We start from the raw sequence: 15,715 nt of genomic DNA, 5'->3' as shown, positions 1-15,715 counted from the left end.
CTCTAATAAGAAACTTAAAGCCTAAAGACGAGGGGAAGAAGAGTACCTGGCTCTAGACGGAAGAAGACTCTAGACGCAGAGGAACTCCTAGACGAGGCTCTAGACGACGGATGTCAAGGAAGAAAATCTCTGGAATGAAAAGGGTTAAGGGAGGCATTCCACTATTTATAGGATGCTGACCTGGGTAATCGAAACGACCCAACCAATACGAAAGCGACACGTGGCATCTACCTCGGAAATATAAATCGACGGAATCAGTCGCCAATAAAAAAATGACACGTGGTGCAAATAATTAATAACCAATTACACCGGTCCAAGGACGTTCAACCATTTGGACGACTCACATGGACGAGGGGGCAACTGATGGTGTCATAGATAATCCCAAGTCCATAACTCGTCCATATATCTCGTCCAACGAAAGAAGCTACAACAGGCGGTGAAAATTGCAAGCGTATTGGCGAACCTCGTCCATACATGGACGAGCAATACCTCGTGAGATCTACTGATCATTTATGAACGTCAAGCCTTCCTAGATGATCTCGTCCATCTTCCACTAAAAATGGACGAGATCATCCTGGAGGTCTCGTCCATCCTTACTATGGATGGACGAGTTCATCGGCCCGTCCGACCTAGGTAACTTCCACAGGGGTTATGGAAGTTACTCCCAATTCTCCGGACTCCTCGACATTGGGAACGGTTACTAAACAGATAACCGTTCCACACACACACACTATATAAGGCTTCTTCGATGAAAGGTAAGGTCATTCAGACACTTTTACTTTTGAGAGAACATTTTCTTCGTTACAGAGAGTTCCAAGTAACTAACTTGATCATCGGAGGATTTTTGGCCGGTCCCCACCGGTCCCCTCTGATTCTGTGTCTTTTGTATTACAGGAAATAGCCCAAAGATCAACGTTCGAGTCCTGTCAACCCACTGATAAAGAGAGAATCATCAATTCCCATCAAAGTGAGGAGGAATAATCAGAGAGTATCCGTGTTCCATTAAAACAGGGGCCAAGGATCAGCTCAGATATCAAAAGATCTACAACAAAAGAGCTACCCGCTCTGTACCACCTGTTTGTTTTTAAACCCCTTAAAACACAATAGGATTAATCTAGTTAATTAGCCAAGTGATTACTTAGTCCAAATTTCAGATCTAGATTAACACACAATCATATAATCATATCAATGTAAAGTGATAAAGAACACAAAGATATGATGACCTAGGAAACCAAACTAGTAAAAACCTGGGAAGGATTTAACCTAACTATTCTCAAGGTAAATTTGAATCTACTATGAAAGAATCAAAGTTTTACAATAGCGACTTAGACCACTAACATCCTATTGCTACTTACCAGTAGAAAACTTACTGACACGACCACGTGACAGCTCCGAGACCATGGACTCCTTCTTTCTTGGATTCTCCAGCAAGTACAAGCACTCCTACTTATGTATCTTTAAGCTTTTATTGCAACAACTAAATGATCATCAAGCTCTTAATGAAATCTCCTTCTTGATAATCCTAAGCATGTGTGAAGGCAACCACCTCTCCAATCTCACAAGAGATTCACACACACAGCAAATAGAGCAACCTAAAACGTGGCTAGGGTTTTCCCTTTTATACTTAGGGCAAAACATAAAATCCTACACGTCATATAGGCTTAGGACTGAGTTGGAAAAATCTGCAGAAAAACGTTCTACCCGAATTTCGATTGGTCGAGTCTAATTCTCGATCGGTCGAGCCAAGCAAAATCATATTATAACTTCTGCAACAACTCGATTCCAACTTTACATAAAATGCATACACTTTGAGCAAGTCTAAACAAGACTGTAAAACCTGTTTTGATCATGGTTTGCCAATAATACAAATTAGAGTTCTAATACATTAGTTCCTAAGTACTTAGAACCTAACACATTGATATGGACAACAGGGAGAATATGTGTAATATGCTAGGATTCAGGTCAACTGCTTCTTTGGGAAAATATTTGGGAATTCCAATTAAGCACCCTGGGCCATCTAGTCAGGATTTTAATTTTGTGTTGGACAGAATGTAGCAGAAACTTGCGGGATGGAAGGCAGGCCTATTATCCTTGGCCGGCAGAACAGTTCTTGTACAGTCCTCACTATCTACTATTCCTGCATACCCCATACAGTGTGCCTACCTTCCTGGTAAAGTGCTAGATAACATTGATAGAGTAAGCAGGAACTTTCTATGGGGCTCATTAGAAACCTAAAAAAAAAAAATGCATTAGGTGGGGTGGCAGAAAGTAACCAAGGCAAAAAAGGAGGGTGGTTTAGGAATCCAATCAGCAAGGGGAAGGAATACCTTGTTATTGGCTAAGCTCAATTAGAGGTTCCATGAAGAAAAGGAGGCTTTATTGGCTAAAGTATTAAGGAAAAAATATTGCACTCAACGAAGAATCAACTCCTCTAATAGGGATAAACTCCCTTGTTCCAGAATTTGGAAAGGCATGAAGAAAGGTGAGGATGTATTCAAATCTGGAGTTAAATGGATAATTGGGAGGGACAATGAGGTTAATTTTTGGATGGACAGCTGGGTGCCCTAGGGCCCTCTCAGGAATTTAGTGCAAGGGTCGTTGAACAGAGATGAAAAGAATCTAAAAGTGAAAGAAGTGCTCTTGACCAATGGCTGGAATTGGGATAAAATTTCCATTAATTTCCCCTGAGCATCAAACTAGAGGTACAGGCCACACCATACGCCATTGTTGCCAGAAGTGAAGATAGGTTGGCTTGGAAAACAAACTCTCATGGTAAATTTGATCTCTCTAGCATGTATAAATTAGCCACCCTGAATGATGAGTACCAAGATTTCAGAGGCCAATGGATATGGAAAGAAAAAATTAATCTGAGAATCTAGTTTTTCCTATGGAAGTGTTTTCACAACAGTCTTGGAGTTAATGTTTGCTTGAATGCTAGAGGGATTAACCTGGACCTGATGTGTCCTCGATGTAAAAAAGAGCCATAAACCATTATCCACATGCTGCGTGACTGCTCGGAAAGTAAAGAAATTTGAAAGCAATTGCGCATTTCTGTGGAGAATAGGAGTTTTTTCTCCTCAAATCTCCATACCTGGTTAACTACTAATGCAACCAAGAATCAAGTAATCTTGCACAACCACCCTCCATGGAAGATCGTGTTTATGTATGCCATCTGGTTATTGTGGAAGCAAAGGAACAAAACTATTTTCCAGAACAGTAATTTCCATCCAAACCTGACAGCTCATATCATCAGCCAAGCCAGTGACTTCCATTAGTGTGCAGCGGATTGGAGAGATATTAACAGATTCACAGTATAGGATGTTAGATGGGAATGACCAGGAAAGGGTTGGTGGACGCTGAATACAAATGAATCTTCCTTGGGAAGTCCGGGTTTAGCGGGAGGAGGAGAAATAATAAGAGATGAGATGGGCAGTTGTGTAGTGGGCTTTTCCAGGAACATTGAAGTAACCTCAAGCTTTGAAGCGGAGCTATGGGCTTTAAGGGATGGGCTGACCATTTGTGTGGACAAAAAATTTTTAGCTATAGAAGTTAAATTGGATGCTAAAGCAATTATAGACATCATTCTTAATCCCAAACAATCTAACTCCATTGTATCTCCCCTGTTGGATGATTGCAAGCAACTGGCATCCCAGATCCCGCGGATCCATTTTAAGCATTGCTATCGAGAAGCGATAGATGTGCTGATCATCTTGCAAGAAAAGAAACGAAGCTGATTGCAGATTTTTTTTTTTTTTTCTTTTTGAAAATCTGCCTGTGGATTTGCTTTCTATCTTTAACTTTGATTTAGCTGATTTGTACCTAGGCAAGCGCTGCCCTACTGAGACCTTGGTTGTTTAGTTTTATGTTTTTATTCCCTTTTACCCAAAAAAAACACATAATCAACAATGACCAGCTCTTGACATAGTATAACTCATAGCTAACTAACAAAAAATACTCCTATAACAACAAACAAAATCTTAGTTCCAAAAAACACTCCTCCATTCTACTCTATCTATAATTATACTTTATGTTACTCAATTAATTGTCATGTCCTTTAGCCTAAAAAAAAATTTCATATCCTATCCTATAAATATTTTATGTACAATGAAATAGAGTAATTATACTTTAAATGACAGTTTCCATAAGTTCACATTACCTTAGAGAGGAATTAATAAAGAAAAAGTGAGAAATAAGATATGTTCTCCTGAGTGAATTGTATCACAATTATTGTGATCTCGAATAGAGGAAATAAATTACAAATTACAATAGAGAAGTTGTGGCTCTGATTGGAACAGCTACCCACAAAGCTTACAATCCAACCAATGCTTATTAATAGGTGGACGACAAAGAAGAACAAAAAGTTTGCCGAATAGTGCATCAGGGAGCATCGTATCAGAGAGTGTCTCTCTGTCTCTCTCTATATGTGTACATCTACGGTCCAACTCCAACTCCAACTGGTGCCTTTTACTGGCCTCGTTGCCTTTGTGAGTTCCGAGGCACTGGCTAGCTTGCTGGTCACCACATGGTATCAGCTTCAACTTCAAACAATGCTTTATGGTTCCTCTATCGTGAAAAACATGTCATGCTCTCAGGGCCTCTAAGCAAGCGTTCCTCTCACGGACCTGCAACTTTTGACTGTCTGCCTGATGTAGTACTCCAAACACAAAGTAAAAGGCATTAAAATGGATTATGGTTGGAAAAAATATTTTATTTAGGTTTTTTTTTTTTTTTCCATTTGTTTACATTCATTATGATACATAGATATATATCCAAAATTGATACAGAAAAATATACATATTTATAAATAAATAAAAACCTGCACTTAAACATAAAATGAAGTGAATATGTATATAAAAAAAAGAATTTAAGAAAACAAAAACTCTTTTATAAAAGCTACGCGAAAATTTCTCTATTATATACATATTGATAGAATCTTAGTTCCATTCATGGTAAAAAATTTACTTCATGCATTTAAAAGTGTATTCACTGCCATATTTAAAATTTTTAGCGACATATTATTAAATATATAGTATTAAATTTGAACTATTAAATATATATACTTAAGATGGAGAGAAAAAAGATACATGTTATATGTGGGTCCGAGAGGTCGACAATCCGGCCCAAACTCTATCTGGGCCCAGGGCCCAGGGCCCATGCCAAGGAGGTATCTTGCCAAGGACGAATGATTAGTGGTCGGGGTAGCAAGGGAAACGGCTGAGAACTTACCCTGTCCTCGGCATTCCAAAGCTTCAATGGGAAGACCAACACCTTGGTGGAGGCAATCCCCAAACAGCCCCCTCAAGGGGATGTGGACGGAATGGGGCCCATAGGGAAGCAGGGTGTGAAATTGGACCAAGGAAAATGCGTCACCTCTTCAGTAAATGCACCTGCCAATACCCAAAACTGATTAATGAGAAAAGACGTTTGGACGGTGTAAGTTTCGATCCATGCAACTAATAGAAAGTTAGACGAGACGGTTGATGGGATGGATATAGAGATAAGCTCCTGCCTGACCTACAAGTGGAGGGACAGGATCAGCCAAGACGGACTATATAATAAAAAGGAAGGTGCACCAATGTAGGGGTTGGGAAAAATGGCCAAAAACCAGAGCCTCCCAACCCACCTCCAGGAGAAAGACTCCAGGGGTGAAGGAAAACTTAAACTTGTACGAACACCACGAAAAACCCACCGCCTGTCGATCAAGGCCTAGCCTTCCAAACCCACGCTCTACAAATGATATTGTTAGGGCCTTTTCACGTGCGAACCCGACACTGTTACGGTCCGCCACGAATCGTGTCCTTACATTATATATACAAGATATCGCTCTTTGAAATGATTACTTAATTAAAGAATAAACAAATTAGGCTCAAAGTCTACTTATATGTTGAATATGAACAAATTTATTTTTTGAAATCCAATATAAACAAAATCCATTAGTCATTCATAAAAATAAACTTTTTATTGAATTGAGTCTAAGACAGTGTTCATGGATGATGGATAACTACATTTCTTCGTATCCTGATTTATTATGTAAACATTTTCAACAACAAAAAGAGAGAAGCAAAGTTTATATGATTAATATAGGAGGGACCGCTTTTAATGATCAATTTCTAGTTATAAATGAAGAGTAATGTTAGAGAAAATACAAAAGAATTTCTTTTATAACTATTGATATAGTTGAGTTCCTTGTCAAGGTAAAATACAAGTAGTGTTTTTTTTTTTTTTTTGGTTGATATGAAGGTACAAATAGTGTTAAAATTTGATGTACTTTTAACTATAATATAAAAATGAATATATAAAATAGTGAGAGAGAGAGAGAGAGAGAGAGAGAGAGAGAGGGGGGGGGGGGGGGCGGGTCCTGACTCTGATTGATATATACATACGACTAGATACCTATTAAGCAAAAAGAAAAATAGTGGGCTACTGGCCTACTGCAGAGTACCTTATCTCGTCAATGAAATGTCAGGCGCACCCAAAAATTATAACAGGTATTTCCTATGAAGTAATTAAAAAAAGAAGAAGAATCCTTGCCCACACTCACTGCTTTTTTTGCACGTGTCAAACCCTTTCCTTGCATGCAAAGGCCACGTAACATTTTAGATAAAATATGTTCCATTTCCGCTTCCCACCTCTATTTTTCTATTTCCTTTTTTTGGTGCCTCTGAGTACTGACCAAACTGCCTTTCCTCTCGCCATAATTACTTCTTCTCTACTTCATTTGGAAAAAATCTTAGATAGTTGGAGCAGTGTTCCGAGTTCTCAAAAAAGATGTTAACCCCATATTATGAGAGTTTGGAGGACTCTGAGGTTACTTAAAGAAAAAGTCTGGTGTTACACTAAAAAGCATAATTTGTGTCATAACTTGTTTATATGACGAGTTGTGGTCGGTGAAGAGGTGACAGTTGGTCCATATAGGGACACCCTTCCACCAATTATAACTTGTCACATAACCAAATTGTGGCACAAGTTGAGTCTTTTAGTGTGGCACTAGAACTTCTCTTACTTAAAAATTGTTCTACTTCATTCTTCTTCTTTCCCTAATAAATTTTGTCATAATTACTAATGTAGACTTTTTCTTTTCTTTTCTTTTCTTTTTGGTAATGTATACAGTATACTTGATCATTCAATAGAAAACCTAGTTCAAATTAAAGTTGCAGTTACTTGAAGCTAATGTTGAAATATAAATTATCTATACAAAATAAACACAAATACAACAGAGCGGAAATCTTCGACAAAAACGTAACACTGTGCCTAGTGCCTATCGCATTTGTTGAACCGGTGAAAAGCAATTATTGCTTCCCTGCAAGCTGAGCAGTACTGACCAGGCAATGTGATTGGGATGACATAAATATTATGTCTGCCACAATGTCATAAGACTCTTGTTATAGAGGCAGTATTCATTTAAGGCAGAAATAAATAGAATTTGAGAATGGCAACTTCCATTCTATTCTATTCTATTGAGACAAATGAGAGGACCAATGTTTAGCCAATTTAATCCCCCTACCTCCACGCAGCCACCCGGGGAAAAAGAAGAAATGGATATGGCATCTCAAGAACTTAAAATTCCCGAGAAAACCAACAAGCTTTAAAGAACATGCCCGACTAAGCATCCTGCTGGAATTCTTCTTGAAAATTGGGGGGCCTACATAAACCCACAAGCTTCAAAATCACAATGTCAACAACTCAGTTTTCTGAGCTAGTAGTGGGGTTGCATGAATCCACTAACTCCAAAGTGGCAACAGCATTCAGGTTCCCAAAACAGAAACCCTACTACAGTTCCCATCAGAAACCTTCAGTGAGCGCAAAAACTCGACCTGCTAAAGGTGAAGGCAAAGCAGATACAGCTTGTTGAATTTCCTGACAAATCAAAGTACCAAATTAACAATATAATTACCATTAAGGAGACAAAAGGAAGACCTTATAAGATACAACTGGACCATTCCATACAATACACCCACAATGATTTACTAAGTTTATCACACACTACTGCTCTGTCAACTTTTTAAATGTATGAAGGCTTAATAGCAGGATGACGACTCTTTTTAGTCAATATTACCACCCATGCCCATGCTTCTGTGCTATACGGCAACTAATGAGTTAACTCACTTTTATTTTACTCATTAAAATGATATAATATAATATATAATTTTTGTACTGCTACAGTAATCTTTTATAATTAAAATATATTATAATTTTTAGAATTGCGCTATCCTACATTTTTAGAATAGCATTAGAGCACAATTGCAAAATAATTTACAATTCCCAAATTTTACAAGTCCAATTACTGGACTTTACAATTGCAAATAGAAATGCTCTAATGATCTCCCTTGGATGTAAAAAAAAAAAAAAAAAAAGGCGTAGTATACAGAGGAAAATTATTGGATACTGCAATGGTCCAATGGATAATTTTAACTTTATAACTTTTGACCGGAGAAAGAGCAATGGCCGGCCGAAATGATGGAAAATAAAAATAATAATTCCGCGGAAAACGAAGACTTCTTGGAGTCCGTATCCATTCAAAGTGAAGAAAGAGGAAATATTTCCAAAAAGGGAAATTTCTACGAAACTCTGGTAGTTTCCTTTCTTTTCTTTCAAGGCAATATTATAGGAGGATTTTATGCACGTTATAAATATATACTATATATTTTCTTTAGTTTTTAAGGTTTGGTTCATGGTTGCCTTATTATAAGTTGGTCATGCACACCAACAGAAACAGAAATATGCCTTTCATGGAGGTTAAGCAAAGGAACTGTCAAAGTCAAGACATGTTAAAAGGTGTAAATTAACAAGGTGCAACTAGTAATTTAATAAAAATAGAAGATGTCATATTAGTTTTATTGTATTTTAATTAATCTTGGTGAAGATTCTGCCTACAGAGCCTGGCAGCTTCTTCTTTTTTCTTTGCTAAGTAAGGATCGAGATCTGACATTTTGGTCACTTATCAAGAAGGGAAAGCTATGTGATTGTTTGTTTATCCAAGATCCTTTGGGTCTGTTTGGATACAGCTAAAAACTGAAAACTGAAAAATATTGCAACAAAATAATTTTTAAATGTGTGAATAATATCGTGAGACCTATTTTTAATGAAAAAGTTACTGAAAAGTGAAATTTATAGATCCGTGAACAGTGCACGATGTGCACTAATTAACTGAAAATTGTTTGACAAGTCAAACTTTGCGGCTACTGTTCATGCACTATGCATAAACAGTAGCCGTAACAGTAAATTTTGCCCCTAAAACGCCTGGAAAAAAAAATTGAAAAAACGTAAACGTAGATGCAGACGCTTTCAGCCGAAGTAATATTACAACGTTACAACTCAACATTACAACGTTACAACTCTGCGTATTTGTGGATTTGTGGGAAATGCTCACAGAGAGATGTAGGAGGAATAGCACTAACAATTGCATACATTTTTTAAATTTTAAATCCATTTTTCTCGCCTTTTTGATATGCAAAATAATCAATTAAATTTTTTTATTCAACTTTTGCTAACATCACTTTATAATTGTTATAGTTTGATTGTCTTATTTCATTGTCTTCTAACCTTTTTTGTTATTGAGTTTCTTGTTCATTTGTGATAATTTCATCTAATTATTTTTATTCTTTTTTGACATGAAATTAATAATAGAAAATTTTAGAACTTTTATTTATTTTTTAAATCATAACAAGATGTATTTTCTGATAGACAATTAAATATAATACACATACACACATATATATATAATTTTTGTATATAACTAAAATAGATAAACTTTAAAGCTTTTAAGAATATAATCTAACTTATAAAATGTATACTATCGCTTAACAATAGAATAGCTCGATAACCTTAATGGTCATAAGAGAATGGAAGTTTACTTAAAATTAAAATTAATAACAGAATATTTACATATCAAAAAATATTTTTTCAAATAAACCTGTTTACCTTAATGTGAAGGGTAAAAATAAATTTTGAGGTAAGAGAGAGAAGCAAAACAAGTTAATTATATGAATTTCTTTACTTTTTGATTAGATATAATTTTTTTTTTTTTATAAGTTTCATTAGGTAGTGTGGGACCATAGAAATTGTGACCCTGGCCCAGTTTACCTTAAGGCCTAAGGCCCGAGCCGAGGTGAGATATAGCCGAGGACATAAAATAAAAGTCCAAGTAACTTTAAGACATAGCTAAGGATGACTCTGTCCTCGGCGTCCCCGAGGCCCTCCTGAAAGAAATGGCAAGAACGGTATAGGAACAGTTTTGGAAAAAATCTAAAATATTTGCGTTGATAAAAAAAGGACCCCTGGACAGCATGGCTACAAAGGACAAAGGGAAAGCTGTCATTACTGTCATTGAATACTCTGCTCCTGACAGGACCATACTCTTCAGCTTTTACAATCACCTCCAACCACTTTGGGTATGGGCTGATGGGACAAGTATCAGTTCTGGAAAGTCGAGCCTACACTTGGACGTTGGATGAAGGGTACAGGTTAGTATAAAAGGGGAAGTAAGCAGTCCAAAGAAAGAGGCTGGGAAAAAAGGCCAAAAACCAGAGCCTCTCAGACCGTCTCAAGGAGAAAGACTCCTCGAACAAACATGGTTTAATTTTGTATGAACACCACGACTAACCACCGTCTGGTGACCAAGGCCTAACCTTTCAAACCCACGCTCTACAAATTATATTGTTTGGACCTTTTTACGCGCGAACCCAATACTACTTTGGGGTCGTTACAAATTGAGTCCTTACAGGTAGTATAGAAATTTTATTTTAGGTTGTCTTATAAGTGTGATATTATGCTATAAAACCAAAATTAAGGATCTTTTCCGTGTTTGTATGATCATATTCGTAACAACCTCAAAATCAACATAATCAAAGAAACTTTTTAAGGGTTCCAAGTGATATAGTTTAGTGGTAATAGTCTTTTTTTGTGGTACCTTATATATGTGATTTAAACCCTACCTCATTTCTTTTAGTATATAAAAGGGATAATATAAACATGCCATTACCATTAGACTAACACTTAAACTCTCTCTCTCTCTCTCTCTCTCTCTCATATATTAAAATATGGGTTAGGATCGAGTTAAACTTGGTAAAATTTTTTGTTATATATGTTATACTAGATCTTAACTTTTTATTGGATTAAAATTTTTAAAATCTAAACATTGGATTTTGAATTTTTATTGCTTTTAATGTCAATGTCAAATTTCATGCTAAACGGATTTTATTATACTTACTTGATTTGCAAACTCATAGTTTGTGTGTAATTTTGTAATTTTAAACTAATTATATTGATATTTTGCAAGAATTTGTGAATAATATAATCTAATTGTTGATTCATTTAAATTATGTTTAAATGAAAAGTTATGGAGTAATGTAATATCACATAAGGATAGGGTTACAATAGTTTTCATCATATGTTTGGTGCAACTTAAATATTTCCTTTTATTTTTTATTTTTTTTAAATGATTTTTTTCAAAGAATTGTATCTAAAGAAGATGAATTTAAAGAAACTATTTTTTTTTAAGTGTGGTTTATTACCGTGTTACAAACGAAAGCTTAATAACTTATTTGAATCATTTCAAAATAATTTTTGAAATTTGTCTCTTTGGTTAATGGTAAGAACAAGATTGAGATTCTCTGTTCAATAGATTAAGATGTCAGATTAAAACATAACAAAATCTTAGTACGTGGTTTTTTTTTTTAATGATAATAAGTATATAGTGAATTGATTAAATTCGTTCAACAACATGTTGGTCAAAGTTTTATAGAAAATAATGCAACAAGAATGGCTTATCATCATCCCAACCCTAGTAACTAAGGGCTCGTTTGGTAATATTGTTCTAATAATGTTATTTGTATTTTTCAAAAATACGTATGGATAAAAAAGTGTGTAAAAATGCATGTAATATTATTTAAACATTAAAAATTATTGTTTAAAATGCACTACCAAACAATCACTAAGTGTGTTAATCAGTGCTAGCTAGGGCATTTGCTTCTTCAAGTAATTAAAAAGTAAAATTAGGCCATTTTCCAAAAAGAAACTTTCAAAACAAGACTGAATACAAAAGAAGAGAAGCAAACAAATAAATATATAAAAATGATTCCAAATTCCCAAACCCCATAGGCACGAGTCCTTTTGTTTCTTCACTGCGCAGCAATCTTCTCTCTCCCTCAAGATATCAATACACAGAAAAAACCAGCACCGCCCTCATCCACCATTTACAGAGATGACATTCAAAACAAACCCCAGACCCCTCTATTTGGACTAGTCAAGAACACTGAACGAGGCGGTTTTCATCTTTTCCCACAGTTTTAACCTTTTATAGCAAACATCCCCATCTCTCACCTATGGAAGAAAACCCTTCCCAACAACACACCAAACCCACTGAGTCAACAAACACAATCATTTCAAACGCCACCACCACCAGTAACTGCACCAACAGCACGAGCAGTAACAATAGGAAGTGCAAAGGCAAAGGAGGCCCAGACAACAACAAGTTCAGGTACCGTGGAGTTAGACAAAGGAGTTGGGGCAAATGGGTCGCTGAGATCCGAGAGCCGCGTAAGCGTACACGCAAGTGGCTCGGCACTTTTGCAACTGCCGAAGACGCAGCTCGTGCTTATGACCGCGCCGCCATCATTCTCTACGGTTCTAGAGCTCAGCTCAATCTCCAACCCTCAAACTCTTCCTCTCAATCTTCTTCTTCTTCCGCTCGTGGTGGCTCTTCTTCTTCTTCTTCTTCCACTCAAACTCTTCGCCCTTTACTTCCTCGCCCTTCTGGGTTTGGATTTTCATTCTCTTCTGCTCCTTCAATGACTACTGTGCCATTTGGGCTTTACCCTAGTCCTTTACTTTGTGCTAACAATATAGTACAAAGTCCTCAGCAACAACAAATAGTGCAGCAGTTTAATCAATATCAGCCTTGTGATGGGACTGTCACACCTACGACGACTACAACAACAACAACCTCGTACCCAAACCCTAATGATCAACAACAACATGAGGGTTTTTTGTACAATGAATTTAACAGGCTTGTGGCGTCAGTCGATTCGAACTTGACTTTGAATACTACACAACCTGGAGTTGCACCGGTGGGTCCGGATCCGATTGGGGCAATCGGACCTGGATCTCCACCTATGTGGCCTTTGACAAATGAGGAAGAGTATACACCAAGCCTTTGGGACTATGGGGATCCTGATCAGTATGTTGATGACCCTTTCTTGTTTGATTTTTAAGGTTTGCATGTCTGTTTTGGGAAACAAGAGAATATTATTTATTCAATTTCTCTATAAGGTTTATGCACTTATTAGTATGTTGAAGATCTATAGCGGATTCTAATATTTTGGGGACCAAGGCCAGGTTGTTGTTGGTACTGGCTTGCATGCAAGTTAATTCTCGAGGTGTTTTTGGTCCTATACTAGTGTCTGGGTAATTCAGATTGATATTTTTGTTTGATTATGGTGTCAAGGAAAAGGTTTTACAAGATTGAGTTGAAAGTTGAAACTATACCCTTGCTTTGGTTAGTGTTGTGGGACTACAATTCGGGTTTGAGATTAATGTAGAAGATGGAGTGTAATAAGAGTTGCAAAAGTGGTTGAGGTCAGGATCATATAAGGGATAGCTGGACCGCGACCAAGTGATTGAGGAGCCAATTATCTTAGTCTATGTTGCTTGTGTTTTCTTTGTGAGGAAGGAAGCGAACTAAAGGTATTGTTGCTTGTACCAGGTAAGGAAGATTTTATAATTTGGTGGAGTTTCTGGGTGAGAATTCTTTATTCTCATTAAAGTTACAAGGCTACTCGGCATGGACTTTGTTGTTGAAGAAAAAGCATATTGTTCAGTAAAATTATATCTATGTTAGTCAATATATTGCTAGAAGAAATTAAATTTAATTAGTACATCCTTTTATATCTAAAGTTTGCATGATGTGATTTTTTTTCTCTCTCTCTCTGTAGAAATGCTTCCAGTGGAGGCATTTCAGTTTTAGATCTGTCATTGCTTTTTCTTCTGATTGCTTATTTTGAAGTGGAATTCAATTTTACCTACCAACAAAAGTATTTATATATATTTTTCTTTTTATTCTGAGAAGGTTGTTCATCATATATTTTATCTAAGGTATCATTAGGCATGTTTTGAATTTGACTTCACATATAATGGTCGTGGGCAAGATTAATTTAACAAAGTTTTAAAAAGCTTAAACCTACTGTATTTGATCACAGCTTTCCTAACAGGAACTTAAACGTTAAATTTGAATTTTTTTTTTACATTTTCCAGACAGAGAACGGAAATTAAATCATCGATCCTTTTATGTTTGGATGATGTTTGGATGGAGGAAGACATGGGGAGAATAGAGGAAGAGAATGGAAAATGACTAAATTTTAGTACATTCTAATCATCTTCTCCTCTTCTTTCCTCCACTCCAAACATATATACCACCTGAGTTTTCCATATAGCATATGAATAAATTTTCAGAATTGAAGATGTAGGTATTTTGGATGGGATTTTTGAAACATAGGAATCCTCATGACTTTTATGTGTATAAAACATTCTGGTGCATATCTGATCATGATTAGGCTGAAGTTTAATGTCATGGAGACATGGACTTCTAAAAAAATTTCCTAGAATTTTATCTTGTTTATAATGTCTATTCTTTTAATTGCTATGTCTAGGAATGGCAAAATTGGACACAACCTGTAAACTCGACATGGCACGACACGAAATTAACAGATTATGGGTTGAAGATAATGGGTTCGTGTCATATTTGGATTGACATGACTGGTCTATTTAATAAACGGGCTGAGTTAGTGTTCAATCCATGAAACTTGTTTAACCCGTCTAACCCGTTTAATTAAATAACATTTTACTAATATATTTTTCAAACTCTAGGTATATAAACTTATTAGTTATTATGGTTTATTTTCTTTGACATATTGTGATTGATTACTTGTGATATTGAGATATGTTTTTATTTTGAATGATTATTTATGATACAGTTACTTGTTAGTTCTGAATTTTATATTAAAAATATTTAAATGTTTTTTTTTCATAAACATTTTTTTCATTTTGATAAAATCTGATAAATAAGTCAACATGACTGACCCATTTATTGAATGGGTCGTGTTGGGTTGAAGAATCTTGACCTGTTTAATAAACATGTCTGGTTAGTGTTAACCCATATAGTTAGATACTCATGAATTAACACAACACGAACCCGACACGTGAACACGAATGGCTGCCTCCTAGCTATGTCGATAATTTCTAATCTTGATTCTTTGAGAAGCAATAAGAATGTGTTTAATGATGTGCCTCACCTATCTCCATATACAGAAATGCATGTTTGTTGTTTCATGTTAGAGCCTTCCATTCCATTTGATATCTCATGCATGAACGCGTGTGGCTTGTGCATGATCGTTTTATCAAAAATCCAGCATGGTAACTAATGAATATTGACAAATTAATAGCTGGCTAGAATTTTCTCCCCAAAAAAAAAAGGGTTTCCTTTCATGAAATTTGTATAGATGATAGATCCACTTTATTAAGTATGTCGCTTTATTAATATGTCAAAGCGAAAAGGAATTTATGCTATTCGTTAATGAAGTAATTCATTTGAATTTTGTTGCGCTTGTATATTCAAGCAACACACCTTAACTGAACAAAGCCCTAAATAAGTAAAAGAAGATTGCATTAGAGTGACAATTAATGTATATAGAAACATGAACCGTGTCCTGGTATTTAAATT

At 36.0% G+C, this 15,715-nt stretch overlaps 1 protein-coding gene across 1 annotated transcript; it reads left to right on the top strand.

The window, feature by feature from the left end:
- Positions 1-12,323: 12,323 nt before the first annotated feature.
- Positions 12,324-14,006, top strand: LOC115957219 (ethylene-responsive transcription factor ABI4). Its single transcript, XM_031075419.1, has one exon. It carries the CDS (start codon positions 12,324-12,326, stop codon positions 13,209-13,211), a length of 888 nt encoding a protein of 295 aa, XP_030931279.1. The 3' UTR covers positions 13,212-14,006.
- Positions 14,007-15,715: the final 1,709 nt, after the last annotated feature.

Source organism: Quercus lobata, chromosome 8, assembly GCF_001633185.2.
Source record: "Quercus lobata isolate SW786 chromosome 8, ValleyOak3.0 Primary Assembly, whole genome shotgun sequence".
NCBI classification, from domain to species: Eukaryota; Viridiplantae; Streptophyta; class Magnoliopsida; order Fagales; family Fagaceae; genus Quercus; species Quercus lobata.
The sequence above is the reverse complement of the archived record's forward strand: the minus strand, read 5'-3'. Positions and strand labels throughout refer to the sequence as shown.

Bases quoted from the DNA above. Each gene is read 5' to 3' on its own strand.
- LOC115957219 (XM_031075419.1), top strand. From the start codon at position 12,324: ATGGAAGAAAACCCTTCCCAACAACACACCAAACCCACTGAGTCAACA.